Source organism: Hemibagrus wyckioides, linkage group LG14 (genome assembly GCF_019097595.1).
Source record: "Hemibagrus wyckioides isolate EC202008001 linkage group LG14, SWU_Hwy_1.0, whole genome shotgun sequence".
Lineage (NCBI taxonomy): Eukaryota > Metazoa > Chordata > Actinopteri > Siluriformes > Bagridae > Hemibagrus > Hemibagrus wyckioides.
In genome coordinates, this window is record NC_080723.1 from 10,929,606 (window position 1) to 10,947,808 (window position 18,203).

General features: G+C 40.0%; 1 protein-coding gene across 4 annotated transcripts in view; it reads right to left on the bottom strand.

The window, feature by feature from the left end:
• Positions 1-18,203, bottom strand: part of plxnb2b (plexin b2b) — a 139,857-nt gene that overhangs the window by 22,145 nt on the left and 99,509 nt on the right. For all 4 annotated transcript variants that reach the window (XM_058407908.1, XM_058407909.1, XM_058407910.1 and 1 more), the window contains 13 exons: positions 17,710-17,836; positions 16,524-16,680; positions 13,288-13,399; positions 12,659-12,770; positions 11,527-11,628; positions 8,485-8,580; positions 5,751-5,838; positions 5,496-5,659; positions 4,798-4,946; positions 4,006-4,117; positions 1,221-1,357; positions 678-860; positions 50-161 (listed from right to left, as the gene is read on the bottom strand). In XM_058407908.1, the coding sequence (XP_058263891.1) occupies positions 50-161; positions 678-860; positions 1,221-1,357; positions 4,006-4,117; positions 4,798-4,946; positions 5,496-5,659; positions 5,751-5,838; positions 8,485-8,580; positions 11,527-11,628; positions 12,659-12,770; positions 13,288-13,399; positions 16,524-16,680; positions 17,710-17,836 (1,651 nt within the window). The remainder of the gene's footprint in view (positions 1-49; positions 162-677; positions 861-1,220; positions 1,358-4,005; positions 4,118-4,797; positions 4,947-5,495; positions 5,660-5,750; positions 5,839-8,484; positions 8,581-11,526; positions 11,629-12,658; positions 12,771-13,287; positions 13,400-16,523; positions 16,681-17,709; positions 17,837-18,203) is intronic.

An 18,203-nucleotide genomic window follows, 5' to 3' on the forward strand; every position in this document is an offset into this window, starting at 1 on the left:
AAAAAGAATCACAATATTTACTAGATTGAAACAGATTGCACAGGCGTACCTCCATAGAACTGTGAAGTCCGGACCATTCGTCAGCTGAAGCTTGCACTATGATTGTGGCTTTTTGGATGAGGTCGAAACCAGAGCCCATCACTCGGATCTTTCTCCCACCGCTGCAAGAGTTACACACAGATGCAGCAGTCAGAATCAGGACACGACTGCTGCTGGTCTTAGAGAAGAAACAGTTGGAGCTGAACACTGAATATTTTGAATCTGAAGCAGCAATTCAGTTCTGCTTTGCGTTCCAGTATTAAGTACAAAAGCCTTGTGAATTAGAGACAGAATACTTCATCTGAAACTAGGAATAAGGGCTTGATCATTATTCAAAAGCCACTTATACATGAGGAAATACAAGCAAAGATGGATATCAAGCAAAGGACAATACAAAATGAGCTAGAAGATACAAGATTTTTAATTGAGTGCTAGAGAAATGAGCAGAGGACTAAAAGCTACTGGAAATGGAGATTTATTTATTTATTTATTGGAGTGGGGATGAGTTGGGGGCTAGTTATGTGCTCACCAAAGAGGTGGAGATTTAGCTGATTTTAACAGAGTGAAGTAGTTTTTTTGAAGCACAAGATTCCCTTCACTCTTCTGGCTAAAGAAAAGGTGAATCAGTGTGAGCTCACCAGTCGAAGCTGCTTCTGGGCTGGTGGTCAGAAATGTCCGGGTTGCTGGAGAACTGGAAGAAGGCAGGCACCCGAATGTTGGTGTGTTTCCCGTAACGCACAGTGATGGGAAGGGCATCAGAGGGCACTTTCTCATTTCTGTACTGCCCCACCTTACAGGTAATCTGCTTCCCAAACTCCTCACTGAGAAAGAGAGAGAGAGAGAGAGAGAGAGAGAGAAAAAGGCATCCAGTGAGCAGAAAATGAATTAAGCAAAAATGGCAAGAAAAACCTCAAAGAAAATTAGTAAAAAGGCAAGCAGCAGAGAAGAAAATTGAGGCTAAAGGTTAAGATAAGTGGGGCATTATGAATGTGGAAGGAAAATGCTAAATGTCTAAGCAGGAACGCAGAGAACGAGAGTACAGAAGGGCAAATAAGGTCACGTGTACACCGAAGTAATTACTTTCCTTAACGTCTGCTGAGTCAATTTTATGCAAGTGTGTCTCTCTGCGTAATAAAGCCAATTACACAACTACATCACCCATGATGCAACACTGCACTCACACTGGACATGGCACTCCACCCACAGAGATGTCAATGTCTTCTTTAGAAGCCGTATCGAGGTCAGTGCCGGTGATGGTGATGATTGTTCCTCCTGCTCGGGGACCGCGGCGGGGCTGCACCACCTCAGGCTTAGGGTCCTACAAAAATAATGGAAGTGATAGGAAATAAAATTACACTGTATTGCAACATGTTACACCATTCAGTCCTTTTTCTTTTCTTTTAAACTCATGGCCACTTGTAATAAGTGGACACATGAAAGAAAGGGTCTAATCACGAGAAACAAAAAGGATCTCTTTCTCTCAAGGGCAACCGAACCTAATCTAATTATCTTCCCACTGTTTTGTCTGCTGGAGCTCACATTTGCCTTCGCTTTAGCTTTTGTGTTCAGTAACGTTTTACCATTTCGCTTCGTTTCCTTCTCTTTTATATTCATCCATATGCATAGACTTTTAAAAAGCAGGTAGCTTCTCTAAACACGTTAATGCGATTAGGAAAGAAAAATGAACACTTTCCAAAACTAAGCCGATTGAAACATTACAGTCTGCTGTCTAAAAGTAGTCTTAAAGCCTGTGCATCCTGTGAGTGGGGATCAGTCGGGGGCTAATTGAGTGAGCTGTAGCTTAAAAAACCTGCCAGTGAAAGACATTAACTCTGTTACCACCTACTCATAACTGTATCATAACTCCCCCGAGCTCTAGTCTCATATCTTCCCCAGGCTGTACTGACACAGAGGCTCTCTCTCTCTCTCTCACACACACACACACACACACACACAAATGCGATGCACGCACATACACACACACACACACACACACACAGTGCTGTCAGCTTGCTGAGCAAACACAGATCCCTGTGTAAAGCCCTGTGGGAGGGATAGAGCAATGTTAACTACCTAGAACAGTGTTGCAATAAAATGTGCTAATACAGAAAATTAGCGTGTGCTGCTAACCTGACAGAGAAATATTGCACTGTGGGGACAATACCCATCATCCCACAGGCTAAAATAGGTTCAGAGGCTACTATGATGGAGGGAGGGATTGGGGGAAGAGGGGGGTATGGATTGCCCTTTCATGTTACAATTAGCCTTAATGATAGAGCAGTGTGTCCTTGAACACTCCTCACTGACAGAACAATGGAACTGCTGTTTACATGTTGAACACCATGCTGTTTAATTCATGAATCAGAATCAGAACTTGAATCACAATTTCAAATCAGAATCACAATCCTAGATAAAAATTCAAATCAGAATTTCGACTCAGAATCTCAACTCAGAATCTTGATTCAGAATCTCAACTCAGAATTTCGACTAAGAATCTCGACTCAGAATCACGACTCAGAATCACAACTCAGAATCTAGGCTCAGAATCACAACTCAGAATCTCAACACTTGACTCAGAATCTTGACTCAGAACCTATACTCAGAATCACAACTCAGAATCTCGACACTTCACTCAGAATCTCGACTCAGTATCTCTACTCAGAATCACAACTCAGAATCACAACTCAGAATCTCGACACTCGACTCAGAATCTCTACTCAGAATCACAACTCAGAATCTCGACACTCGACTCAGAATCTCTACTCAGAATCACAACTCAGAATCTTGACACTCGACTCAGAATCTCGACTCAGAATCTTGACTCTTGACTCTGAAGCTCGACTCAGAACCTAGACTCAGAATCTCGACTCTGACCGCTGATTCATTTTCCATTACAGCAGTTATGGCAGTTGTTCAAGCTGTGGATCAAATTGCATGGTTTAACACGCTTGTTTAAATGTGTTATTGTTTCCATGGTAACAACATGCACAGGGACTTGTACTAGTCTGCTAGAGTCTGGAAACCTGGAAATGAGTTGACATCTCAGCTCTTCCGGTTCCATCATCCTGAACTCAGTGGGTTTATTGAATGGGTTTTTGGTTAAATGCCTGAATTGAGTTATGTGATTAACACAAGCTGAAGATCTTTTCACATTTTATTCTACCACATAATTCGTCATTTGTTTAAGCTTTTACTTTGTCAGGGACATGAAACATCATCCCACTGAACAGGAAACTCATCTACTACAGCCTCAGTGTGTTTATTTAATCACTCGCTCTTACACACTCAAACTTGTCCTTTATTCAGACTCATCTGAGAATGAATGAGAACACGGTTTATAAATAAAGATTAGTGAAGTTGAAGTCATGTGACCGTGGTGTAGTTTATTTACAGCCTTAACTTTAGCTTGTTACTTCTGCTGATTGTCTTGACTCAGAATCTCAACTGACTCAGAATCTAGACTCAGAATCTTGATTTGGAATCTTGACTCAGAATCTCAACTGACTCAGAATCTAGACTCAGAATCTTGATTTGGAATCTTGACTCAGAATCTCAACTGACTCAGAATCTAGACTCAGAATCTTGATTTGGAATCTTGACTCAGAATCTCGACTGACTCAGAATCTACACTCAGAATCTTGATTTAGAATCTTGACTCAGAATCTCGACTCAAAATCTCAACCCAGAATCTTGACTCAGAATCTTGACTCAGAATCTTGATTTAGAATCTTGACTCAGAATCTAGACTCAGAATCTCGACTCTCGACTCAGAATCTCAACTCAGAAAGATAATGCATTGTCTTTAACTTTCGCAGACATTCCACAATATTAAATGGATCAAGAAATGGAAACAGAAAACTTGAAAGCGATCTTCACCACATGCTGCTTCTACATCTTTTTACTATTATTCTGATTTAGTTATTCCTTCCAGAACGTGACGCAGGAATACGTGGGTTTGTGACTCACCCGGTAAGTGAAGAAGACTGAGGATTTGCTCCTCCTCTCTCCCTTCACCTCCACCTTCACGAGACCTTCGTGTGGCCCTCGGCGGATCACTTGACCGATTTCACACACAACGCTGTGAACAGGAAGCAGAATTTGGAGTTATTTTCTCGTCTTGATCTATAGGTATTTTCTCTGTGGCATGTCTAAAAGTGCTCCACAGGAAAGGCAGCCAGTGTGTCTTGATGCTGCAGTCCAGTACTGAACAATAACTCCAGCTCTCACTATACAACTCAGTGGAGTAGATTCCACCTGGAGAGATCTACTGAAGCCTCGGGCTCAAAGTGCTGCAGAATGTGTAGGCACCATGCTGATGCCAAACCCTGCTGAATAATGCCTGGAGCTCTCTCTCTCTCTCTCTCTCTCTTTCACACTCACACACACACACACACACACACCTCAGGACTTGAGAGGCTTGTTAGCAGCCAAGCGAGCACAAAGCCGGACCTCCCTTGGACATAAGCAGTGTAAGTGAGCTTAAAAGCTCAGTGTGGGATCTCCTGCATATCCTAGCTCGTGGTTAGAGGACAGGTTTGGACCAGAATTACTGCTTTAGCTTTCAGTCTTTTTCAGCTGCTACTTTTCTTTTCCTCTTAGCTTAAGACTCAAATAGTGCATATAGTTCTGTGTGTTCAGGAAAGCACTGATCACAAAGAGGTGAAAAAGTTCACTCTGTGAAACTTTAGGAGTTACATGATGCACTGGAGCTGTCTAATGTTTTATAACGAAGCATCATCACAGCATCTAAAGCATCACCTGGTAGAAACAGAGTACTTCTCCTCCTGGTGTATGCAGGAAATTCCTGCTACAGAGATGCTCTTGATATCATCTTTGTGAATGCCCAAATTCGATCCTTTAATGGTGACTGTGATGCCTCCTTTCAGTGGTCCGTAGCGTGGAATAATCTAGAAGGAAATGATAACAAAGTGGCGCATTAGTACAGTTCACAAGAAGTTCCTACGACTATAAATCCTACATCAGTTAGTACTTATGTGACTTATTAAAATAATAAACAAAATTCAAGAATGTCATTAAAAAAAATCAAAAGAGAACAAAATAAATAGAAAATAAATAAAAATATAGACACATAAATAAACAAACAAACAAACAAACAAATAAATAAATAAATAAATAAATTAATTAATTAATAAAAATATAATACAAATATATTAATAATACAATAAAATATACAGGTTGGAATAAGATGTATATAGAAAATATAAATCTATGATATAAAAATACAGATCAATGGCAGGACAGGATGACTATAATGGCTTTTAGTGCAGCTTTTAGTGCAACTAAAAAGCCATTGTTTTTGGATCAACACATAAAAATTGAATAAAGAAGGCTTTAAACTTTGAGCTAATAATAATAAAAAAGAATGATTTGGGCTTTTAAAATCACATATTTCTAGCATGTTCGATATAGGTACACAGTGTCAGAGTGTAACTCACCTCTGAGATCACAGGGTCTGGACATTCCTGCTCCTCATCACTGGGACACAGTTTGTGAAACACACAGGAGCGTGAGCGAGAACACCACACACAGTTGTACTTAAAGTCTGTGTTCTTACACAAACTGCAGTCCTCACGGCCCAGAGAACAGTTATACAGTGTCACTATAGAAAAAAAACAACACTTACTCATTATCATACCACAACACTGTGAAGAACAATACGACCAATTAGACAACGACAAAAAGAAATCTACCGTTTAGTGTGCTGTCAATCTTCTTCTCTGTGTACTTGTCTTTAATATGGAACAGGATGCTGGTCTCCTGAGCCTTATCATAGGAAAACTACAGAAAACAACACAGAGCAGAAAGAATTCCAATCCATATCTAGATAAAGCTGTGTGGTTGTGTGTGTGAAGAAGAAGCATTTATTATTGCCACACATTACAGCACAGTTGAATTTTTTCTTCGCATATCCCAGCTGAGGAAGTTGGGGTCAGAGCGCAGGGGCAAATATGATGCAGCACCCCTGGAGCAGAGAGGCTTAAAGGCCTTGCTCAATTGCCCAACAGTGGTGGCTTGGCAGTGCCACTTGGCAACTCAGAGCCTTAACCACTTGATCTACCACTACCTGTGTGTGTGTGCATGTGTGTTTGAGTGTGTGAGTGGGAGAGTGAATGAGTGAGTAAGTGAATGAGTGTGTAAGGGAGTGTTCTAGAGAAGCTTAGACCCAGTTGTCTAACCATCACTATCTAACCCTGTCAGGTCACTCAGGTTCTTACACTTGGCCATTTTTTCGGTTTCCAACATATCAACTTCCAGAACTGACTTTTGCTGTGTTATAAATCTCATCCTTTGACAAGAGCCAGAGTAATGAGATAATAAACGTTCTTCACTTCACCTGTCAGTGGGTTTAATGATCAGTGTGTGAGTGTGTGTGTGTACGTGAACAGTCTGATTTCTTTTTTATATCTGTAGGCACTCTGCTTTGCACAAAATCCCGGCTCTTTCTCTTTGGGAGCACAATCTGGCAGCGAGTCAAACAGAGCTGAAGAGAATCGATGCTCCAGGCCTGTTCTCGCGGTGGGCTGCTACATGCCGCTTCCTTGCCACACTCAGAGATTTTGAAAGCCAGAGACTCATTTGATGACAGGAGTTCTGAAATAAGCTCTGCTTTAACCAACAGGGGGTGCAGTGATCCAAAAGTCACTACACGGAGGTGTGTCCTTCACTACTGACTCCGGATCAGTTTAACACTTTTACTTCACTTCAGCTAAGATCCAGAGAAAGTAAGAAAAACTCTGTTGAGTTAAACCAGCCATGGGTTTGCCTTTAACGAAACCTACGCAAATTATTTCAGGTTTTACATATTAGTCCAAAAGTGAAATATATGATAATGTGTAAATACATTACATATTTGTACTATAAGAGTAATAACTGCCACAAAATAAAACACATGGAATGAAAACAAATGACTCAAATTCAACTGTTCCTTCTCTTTTACTGAGTATTCATTCTTTGTACTTATTCGGTTACTGAATTCGAAACCACCTGAGAATGACGTCTGTTTTGTTTTCTCACTGCCCTTAATGAAACGAAACCAAAAAGCAGATTAATTCGAACAAAACGGTGGCTGAGGGTCATGTAGTGCTGAAAAAATATGCATTAAACTCCTTCATGTATCAAGCATAAAGAATGCTGAGATAATTACAAAAACGTCTAGTTTAAAGATTTTGTGTAGTACTCCCTCTCATTTTGTTTGTACTCCTTTTCTGCAGCTCTTTCTTTCAGCTCAGTTCTCGCTAAACACACGGCATCTTCACCGTATTCGCTTTCTCACTACAGTCGAATGGCCCGGCGGTGTAACACACTTGGAAGAAAGTGCTATAATAAGCTATAAGAAAAACCTTGTGCCACTATGATTGACAGGAGAGAGAGAGCATGCCCCTCCCACCCAGAGAGCATGACCATTGACTGTCATTAAGAGACGTCACCTTCATTTCTTGTAACATCCTACAACATCTAAGACGCTTGTACGGGCTCTTCTTGTAAAAACATCTTCGTCAGCTTAAGCTTTATCGTATTCATTTTGTGGACTTTCATTTTCAGTGCAAACCCCAGCTTTCAGCAGGGTTTAATACAGAGATGACAGGATCTTGGGTATGTCTGAGCTCATTGTCATCTTCTAACTTCATACACTTTCTAACTTCCTGGCAGAAGTAACCAGGTTTTTTGGTCTGAAATCTCCTGATACTTAACAGAATTCATGATGCCATCAATCATCACAGGTTCCCCGGGGTTCTCAGGCTTGGTCCAGTGACAAATAACATTGTTTGCTTCATTTATTTCAAACGTGCTTTAATCATTTTAAGGTATGTTTTTAAGAGAACAGAGTGTGATTTAAAGAAATTCATTCTTTGCTTTTTGTTGGAAAGTTGTTTTTTTTCTCCTACGGTTTGAAAATTGCAATCAATGTATGCAATCATTCAGTGTGTTATTATATAATGACAGACTATTTCATGAGTTAATTTAGAAAAAGAAAGAAAGAAAAGAAATAAAATGTGAGCGCTCTGGTTTTGGTTGATGGGCTACGTTTGAAATGGCAAATCTTTTGCCAATAATACTACTACTACTAATAATAATAATAATAATAATAATAATAATAATAATAATTCAGACTTCAGTTTGAGTTAAGAGAACCGTAATGTATTCAGAGCTCCAGCGGGTCAAAGTGAGCAGAGGCACTCTGACAGAATAATGATATCCCTGGAGTAGAGAACCTAAGTGACAGGCAGCTAGAATACTAATGACCAGAACAATCAATCAAAAAGGTTTACTTCAAGCATATTGAATACATACACAGTGGCATACACTGATAATGGGTGTGTGGGGGAGAGGCATTTAATAATGTGATTACAAGTGAGTGTGTGTATGTGTGTATGAGAGAGAGAGAGAGAGAGAGATCAGCATGCGAGAACAGTTTTTACTCACCATGTATCCACTGAAAGAGAAAAATGGTCCCTCTTCGGTTTTCACATCATCTTCAAACTGTTTCATTAGGTCAGTCCCGATGGTGAACTCTCTGCCCTGAAACGTCCACAGTTCATACCAATGACTGAAGCTGTACAGTATGTGGAGTGTAGAGTGTATGTGGAACTATAACACTGTGACCTTTCACACCTACAGCTTCCCAACACTGAGATAATTACTGTGTGTACCAGAGGCCAAAATATTGAATTGTTTTGATGTGGCCAGGTTCAGCATTGGGTTTTATTGAAAAAAGTCGATTTCCTTTCCTCCAATGGACTGGAACACCAGTGTACTGGTAAAAACAGTGATGAGCAAACAACAACGTGTGGTGCGAGAATGACATCCATTGTCCAGTAGGGTTAAGATCTGGGTACTGGAAATAACATATGTCATAACATATGATTTATATTATTTTCATCTTCATTAAACCATTCAGTGAGCCCTCGTGCCCTGTGGATGGGGGCAGAGTCACTGTCATAACATATGATTTATATTATTTTCATCTTCATTAAACCATTCAGTGAGCCCTCGTGTCCTGTGGATGGGGGCGGAGTCACTGTGGAAGATCCTATGAAGTTTCATCACAGGATAAAGGGGATTAGACAGGAAGACTTTGTATTTGATTACAATGAATTCTAAATCACAGGCAGAGGTTTTCAAACTGTGTGTGTGTGTGGGTATGTGTGGGTGGGTGGTGAGGTATATGCTGTTACAGGAGAAATGGAAATTTCCCAAAAAGAAATATTTAATAGATGGTTTCAGACTGTTTTTCACCTGCCAACCTTTACACCCTTTCAGTAGCAGCTACACATTTAAACTGAGGAACACAAAAATATTTCAGTCTTCTTTTTCCCCAAATGAAAACGTTAGCTGATCCAGCTGACGTGTGAATCTGGAATGACTGACTGGTGAGCAGGAGATTTAAAGTCTCTGCGTGAAACAGGCACCGATGCCTCACTCAGTTTTTTTATTATTTTTTTAATTCATCATGTATGTGAAATGAAATCTATTAAAATGTGTCAGACTTAACTGTGATTAAATATTAAAGATAAAAGAAATATTAAAGATTATAGCTAGCATTAATTAACTATATTTATTTATAGAAACCACCAGAACATTTTAGCCAAAAAAAAAGTCAAAATGATGAAATATTTTCAAAAAATAAAATAAAATAAATAATAATAATAATAAAAAAATAATGAAGCAGCAAATCAAACACTTTACAACTAATGTAATGTTGATAGCATAATTTGAAAGGGATTCGATTTGCTTTGTTCTAATACTCTTCAGTGTGTGTGTGTGTGTGTGTGTGTGTGTGTGTGTGTATGTGTGTGTGTGCAAGAGGAAGTAAGAGAATACAGCTTGGTCTTTCAGCTTCATTAAACACATTCTACTAAGAAAAAAACTGGTATCAGCCAATCACGTGGAAGCAGAGCAATGAATAAAATCACACAGATCCAGGTTCAAGAGCTTCGGTTAAAATTCACACGAAGATCAGAATGAAGAAAAAAATCTGATCTGTGTGAATTTAATCGAGGCATGGATGTTGTGCCACATGGGCTGGTTTGAGTATTTCAGAAACTGTTGATCTCCTGGGGTTTTCACACACAAGACTCTCTGAAGTTTATACAGGATGGTGCAAAAAACAAAAAACACTGAGTGAGTGAGAGTTCTGTGGAAACACCATGCTGATGAGAGCGATCTGACGAAAATGACCAGACTGGTTTGAGCAGCAGGAAGTCTACAGTAACACAAATAATGACTCTTTACAGCAGAGAAAAGCATCTCAGCACACACATCACATCAATCCTTGAGTTGTATGAGCAACAACAGGAGAACCACATCAGGTTACTCTCTTGTCGGCCAAAAACAAAGAACCTGAGTCCAACATGGGCACCGACTCACCTAGCTGAAGATTAGAAAAAAATCATCACCTGGTCTTTTTTTCCCCCAGTCTTCAGCATAAATGAGCAGGTGTAGAGGTGTTCCTAATAAAATGGATGCTGTTTATTATATGGTTTGCAAGTTAAAGAATTAGCAATGCTACAACCTTGCTACAGAAAACAATAGTCGAGGTGTTGTGGGTGTTCAGGGGGGGCTTAATAACAATAATAAAACATGGACACCATGGCGAGCTCTTCATTCATAGCCTTTCTCTCACATTATTTTCTCTTCTCCCTGTAATTACACTGAAAAAAAAAATCACTGCTCAATATATTTCAGCAACCTTCCCAGTAAAAATAAAAATCCAGTCATAAATACAAAATATTATCTCTTTCATTCAACTCTTACAGTAAGTTAAACAGGCTGGCTAATGTCTAATATCTTCTGCAGAATCACAGCTTTTTTTTTTATAATTTGTGATGTAGTCTGTAGTTTATGTGCTTTTATTCAGAAAAATAATCGAACTGGATAAATCACAAACACAGGGTTATTCTTTTAAACTCCTCCAGTGAAGACACATGTAATGGCTTTCTGTGAGAGCTGTACTTATGTCCCGCACAACTGAACATGACTTTGTCTGTATGTGTGTTGTGATGTCACACGACGCGTCTCGACTCAAACCTGCAGAAAATCGGAAAAAGCTCGTCTGAATATCGAAGGAATCTGTTTGATTTTGCGTGAACTCCTGAAACTGCTGAATCCTGAGGGATTGATGTAGCTTTCAAGTCAGCATGAACAAGACTAGTTCCCCTCTGACCTCGACATCCACAAGACATTTCCCGCAGAACCTCTACAGACTTCTGTGCATGAAAATCCGTCTCAAACATCTGGCTACAGCCATCAGGGTCACTGAGGTCACTTTTTTCTTTACAGTCTAATCAGTTTGATGTGTTATAAAGCTGAAGCGCTGGACCTTTATCTGCATGACTGTAAGCATTGTGCTACTTCCACATGATCGGATGATTAGATAAGTGTGTGGATGTGCAGGTGTGGAGGTTTTCAGTGTAAAGTATTTGATGGATTTTTCACAATCAAGAATATCTAGAAGTCACAGCTCACCTTATAGGGCTCCAGATTCACTCCTTCAAAACTGATGCGAGTTTTATATCCAACTGGAATGAGGATGGGATCCGGGTTTTCAAATCGTGGACATTTCTTTGTCTGAAAGACATTTGAAGCACACACACACACACACACACACTTTTTCTTAGATGCCAAAAAATTCTCCTGTTTGGTAGTGTTCATGTTGATGAGTGAATGTCTTTTTCATGTTTCACTCCACAGTGGTGGTTAATATGAAGCTCATATGAAAGTAGATTCTCAGGTCTTTAAGAACTTATAGTGTTTCTGTTTTTCCCTAGCTTACTAAGGGTGATATATTCATAGAAATTGTCCATAAAAACAAAAACAGCTAGTTTTTTCCCACACAAATGTTTGTATCTTTAAAGTAAATGTTGAAATCAAACCCATTTCTGCTCTCTGAGATGCTCCAAGTGAGATGCTTGTTCATAAATTTGATCTACAGCCACTAAAATTCTGTGTACGGTTATCCAACAGAGGGAAGAAACACATGTCTAAGACATACTGAAAGTCCTGATTCATTTTATATCAGATTCACAGCCAGAACATCATTCATTTCTTTATACTGATTGAAAACATCCCATAACTCCATTTCCAGTGTACATGTAAAAAGGGTTATGGGATGTGGTAGCTTAGTGGTTAAGGTGTTGGACTGCTGATCGGAAGGCTCTCAACCTTCAGTTGCTCAGTTGTATAAAAATAAGAGAAATTGTAAGTCACTCTGGATAAGGGTGTCTGCCGAATGCCAGAAATGTAATGTAATGGGTTAATATCAGAAGAATTTTCAGTCTCTTGTTTAAACAACCTGAACAAAGTATTTCAAAACATCATCTATAATGCAGTCTGACTTCCAATATGTTTCTCTCTGTATATATACACTATAAAATATCCAAATAATTCATGTATTATTCCTTGAGGTTCTGCAGCAAGCCAGAAGTCCAGGATGCTAATCTATTTCTGTTTCATTATGCATGCGTATCTCTACCATTTATAACTAGATCTTGGCCCTGTGACATCATCTGATCAGTCGAAACACAGCGAAAAACCTCTGAGAGTGAACAGTTCCTCTGTGCAGATAATCAGTGAGTACGAGGATTGCTGGTTTTCACACCTGTCTGTGTTTGATAATATTAGGCCCAGTTTCGGCGTCGTTCATATCCGAGCACGTGTGATCGGCGGTATTCCACTGACACGCCCATGGCCTGCTTACACACGCGATACACCTAGGAGTTAAGCACAGAACAGGGAACAAAACACACACACTTTCAGACAGAATGGAGAGAGCAGCATTAACACAGACTGCAAGGCTCCATAATTACATTTTTCAGCAGTGAGTATAAATATAGCGGAGAACACACATCTTTTCAATTCCTAGGAAACAAAGCTCATTCATCAGACGTAGTCCAGAGTGCTTAAAAAAAAGAAACAAATGGAAAAGTATAAGAAAAAACCAACAAGAGATTGACTTTTGCTTTTGATGAATGAATAGGAAACTAAAGCAATTTCCTGTTCTTGGTATGGAGGCGGAAAAAAAAAAGGAACAGAAAATTCTTCTAGAGGTCTCTACAGTAACAAATTCAATTCCAGCATCACTCGTGCATCACGATTTATGAGTAAACGCTAGTCTCATTCATATAGATGCTCGTATTCATTACGCACACGTGCGTTTTGTAGCACAGCGTCAGCACAAAACAGTGACACACTCGCTGACACAGGAAGAAGAGACGAGAAGCCACTCACGGAGTATTTTCCGCTTTGCGCACTGCTGCTGCGCAGTCGTAGAACTCGTAGTCACGGGAGGCCACCTCCACGCTGTCGTTCACGAAGATCCTCACCGGCACCGCCACCGAATCTCCACATAGACACACAGCAGGGAGAGAAATCTCAGTATGGTGCTGAGGTACATGACAAAGCTATACGTATGGTGAAATTAGTAACCATGTTATTGTAAAAAAAAAAACTTTCATTTTCTGTACTATTTATCCTACACAGGGTCACAAGGAACCTAGAGTCTGTCCTGGGAGGACCACAAGGTGGGGGATAACCTGGACAAGGTGAACACATCAAATGGCACACACACATACATGCACACACCCACTACGGGCAATTTAGAGATGCCACTCAACCAACACCACATGTCCTTGGACTGGTGGAGGAAACTGGAGAACCCATCATAAAGAGCTGGGATGTGGTAGCTCAGTGGTTAAGGTGTTAGCCTACTGTCTGGAAGGTTGTGGGTTTGAATCCCAGTTATACCAAGCTGCCACTGCTAGGCCCTTGAGCAAAGCCATTAACCCTTAATTGCTCAGTTGCATAAAAAATTAGATAAATTCCAATGTTGTGAACATACACAATATTGCCAAAAGTTTTGGGACACCCCTCAAAATGATTGAATTCAGGTGTTTGTTGTTTTTTTTTTTTTAAGGGGCTGGGCTTGGTCCCTTAGCTCCAGTGAAAGGAACTCTTAATGCTTTAGCATACCAAGACATTTCAAACAATTTCATGCTCCCAAGTTGGGACATGGATGAGCGAGTTTGGTGTGGAGGAACTTTACAGAGTCCTGACCTCAGCCTGATAGAACACCTTTGGGATAAATTAGAGTGGAGACTGAGAGCCAGACCTTTTGTCCAGCATCGGTGCCTGACCTCACAAATGCACTTTTAGTGGAATGGTCAAAAATTCCCATAAACACACTCCTACACTTTGTGGAAAGCCTTCCCAGAAAGTTAAAGCTGTTATAGCTGCAAAGGGCAGGCTAACTCCATATTACATTCATGTGCATGTAAAGGCAGGTGTCCCAGTTTTGGAATCGCTCACAGTTTAATTAATCACAAAGGTGTTCTACTGGGTTGAGGTCAGGACTTTGTGCAGGCCAGTCAAGTTCCTCCACACCAAACTCACTCATCCATGTCTTTATGGACCTTGATTTGTGCACTGGTGTGCAGTCATGTTGGAACAGGAAGGGATCATCCTCAAACTGTTCCCACAAAGTTGGGAGCATGAAATTGTCTAAAATGTCTTGGTATGGTGAAGCATTAAGAGTTCCTTTCACTGGAACTAAGGGGCCGAGCCCAACCCTTGAAAAACAACACCCGATTCAATGATATAGAGGGGTGTCCTGAAACTTTTGGCAATATAGTGTAGCAACATTCAGAAAATATTTCTCTTAAAAATAGTACTGCTGAATGATCTGGCAATACAATTTCATTTCAGTTAACATGAGTAAAAATGTTTCAAAATAGTTTTGATGGTCTTAAATCTGCGTACAGGAGAGAAATATTACATAACATTTCCTTTAAACTAAGCTCTGATTTTTTCCAGTGTGTGAGGAACACGAAGCAGCAGTAGCAGTAAAATGTGTCTAACGTGATCTCATTACACGTTATCAACAAAAGCACAGTGGAAACTCTGCTCTGATTTTCTACACGCTCGCCTAGAACTGGCACTTTTGTCAGTTGTTCACTTTGCAGAGCGACGCCACTGGCAATCATTACAGGATCTGACATGCCCACACAGAGCTGTGTTCAGAGTTACATACACCTAGAGAGAGTTAAAACAAAACAAAAAAAACCACATTGAAATAAGAACCACTCTTATTTCCTTAATCTGCATTTTATTTTCCATTTTGTTTAAAAGAAGGCAGGGGTTAGCGTTTTTAATGCTGCAGTTTAGACACTGTTGAAAAACACTTTGTGGGTGACACGCAGGTATGGAAGCGTCTAGAAAACTGGTTTAAGAGTGCGTGTTACTCTAATCTGAACACAAGAAACTTTCCCAGATTAAAGATACTGAGTACTGGCTGGACTTAAGTCTGCCTTTCTTGTACACAGGCATAAATATATTTGGAGTTTACTCTAAGTAAATTTAACCTGATTAGATCCCAGGTCTGTAGGATCACAAAGCGTTTAGTCAGTAAACTGTGTTCACATGGGCTTGAAACACTGCAGTACAGTTTGTACAGGAAGTTGATTCTTAATCCACTTGAATACCAGTGTGCTGATACTGAGCCGTTATTTAGTTAGGCCACAGTGTGAAATGGTTTGTAGCTGACTGGTTTAAAACCACAATTCCATCGAAGGGTTAGCTCTATCTGACAACCCCGATTTGTACTCAATTGATACTGCCCTATGTGTTCTGGTGATTTATACTGGTCTTAATTGGTTTGATGGGAGAAATCCAGTAATCAATGTGAATCTTACTTTAATTATTACAAAATTAGTATAAATGTCATTAAATTTACGTCAGAGATGAGATCAACTTGAATGAATCCGCACACACCACACCCACACCCCCACCTGGAGTCCTAAACATATGGCAAACGAAATGACAAACTCATTTATGAAGCAGCTGAGAGGAATCACATTAATGGGAATTGTATGTTGACTGAGCAGAGCTCGGGCCCCGAAATTCATCTTGAACAATGAGCTTGGTTCGCCACAGGGGTGTTTGGGGGGGGGTTAATGTGTTAGGGAAGGGGTGTGGGTGGGGTTAATGGGGTGGGTGGTTGGGTTAATGTGGTACGGATGGGTGGGGGTGAGGATGGGTGAGAGTGGAATTAAGAGGATGGGGATGATTAGGGGTGGGGTTAATAGGGTGGGGGTGGGGTTAATGGGGTGGGGTGGATGGGTTGGGGTAAGAGTTTCGCAGGTCACCCTTTAACTACACCACTGCTGCAAGTGAGAATGTAAAGACGCATCTATTGTGACTCAGATACTGAAATCTCACTGGTTGCTAGAATATCTGGGTATCTTTTGGCAAATCTAAAAAAAAGAGATTCACAAATAAATAAAACAAGATATTATGCTAATCATTTTTGTATACTTTTTTTGTTTGTTTTATTTTTATTTAGAACTATCCTAATTCTGATTTCATACAGCATGTAATGGTCATATACAACCCTAAAATGTTACGCAGTATATATTCTGAACTGTATTTTAGGCTCTGTAGCTTCACACTGCATGTCCTTGGAGTAGTACCTTGGTGTGGAGGCGTAGGAGGAAGCCGGTTAGGGGGAGGCAGGTTGCATCTGACCATCGAGTCCACCATGATGGCTTTACTACTGGACCAACCGATCATGCAGTGGATCCTGTCAAAGTCTCTGATGCTGGGCAGCGAAGGAACGTTGATTTCCACCTGACGTGGGACAAGTTTATCAGACTGGCAAAACATTTCAGTCTCAAAGAAACAAAAAGGAGCTTTCACAAAACATAGGTGGTGAAGGAGGTGGCAAGTGCAGAGAATTTATTTTATATACCAAACTGTGACAATGAAAGCCATAAATTATGAAAACAAGGCAAGAAACAGAGAGTATAGGTGAGGATGAGGGACATTCAGTGTTGGAAAAAAAAAGGACTGTGCAGGATTTAAATGTCATGTGTCTTCATCCAAGCACATAACTGTTTAAACTAAATACCACCTACTGTTCTATAAAAAGGCTAATAAACGAACAGTTAACTCCAGTGCAGGAATATTGTTTACTGTATGGATGCAGCGCCTCATGAATCAGTTGCCGTAGATACTCAGAGTAAGTTATAGGAGTTCAACATTGATTAGTTGCACAAATTATGTGCAAAAGAAAAGCACAGGAGATACTGCTCCATTTCACTGCAAACAAGCCAGAAATTACATTTTAGCTGTTTGCTCAAATGAGAATTGAAAAAAAAAAGCACTTGAAATTAAGAGTTATCTATGAGGCAATAAGGAGCTTAAATAAAAGGCTTACTTTGTACAAACACCAGAATACAAATGCAGATGAATGTATCTGCTAACACATGTAATAAAGCTTACTATACAATTATTAGATAATAGAACTAAATGAAATGCAAGTTATGGGAATAAATGTAAACTAAGCTGTAACCAGAAACATCTTATTTCCACTTCACCGAACTGCGATCATATAAAACGATAAAATCCTCGTCAGCAACCGCAATAATAAAGCAGAAACAATAAGTACTGAGTAAACACAATAGTTATTGTTCTTGCTAACTCTGATCCGAAAGCTGCATTAACATGCATTACAGTCGTTCTCTACGTTCACCATATGGTTTTATTGTGCAGACAGCCACCGTGGATCAGCAGGCTCAGCTTTTACAGTGATTGTTTGAGAGAGAGGAAGTTTAAAAATAAGTGTGGTAATTACGGCTCTGACACCTGCACGGTTACCTGCTGAGATCTCTTGCAGCTGAGGTTTGGAGGATGGAAGGAAACTATTTTAACACACTGCTGTCTGGGGCTCCACAGCCACCCGTTCTTCTCTTCAGCTCGACTGCACTCTGACCTCCTGGTACACCTACAACACGGGGACCAACAACACACGGATCTCAGGCTAGGAGTCGCCATGGAAATTTGAGCATCAGACAGTCACTAGGTTCTGAACTGTATGTGCTTTTCACTGAGATTCATATACTTGTCTTTCACTAATTGGCGAATTATCAATCCTACAAATGGTAAGAACTTGCATTCATGCAGCAGCTCTTTTGAAGACCGTATGGTCTTTAAAAAATGACCCAACTCACCTGTGAAAACCCCAAACAACCATCTACTCCTGTTACACCTCTACTCTGACTGCTTGTATTTCCTCATTTGTTTTTGGATAAAAAGCTTTTGCTAAATGACTACATCTAAAATGTAAATGTAAATGTAACTTAGCATGGTGA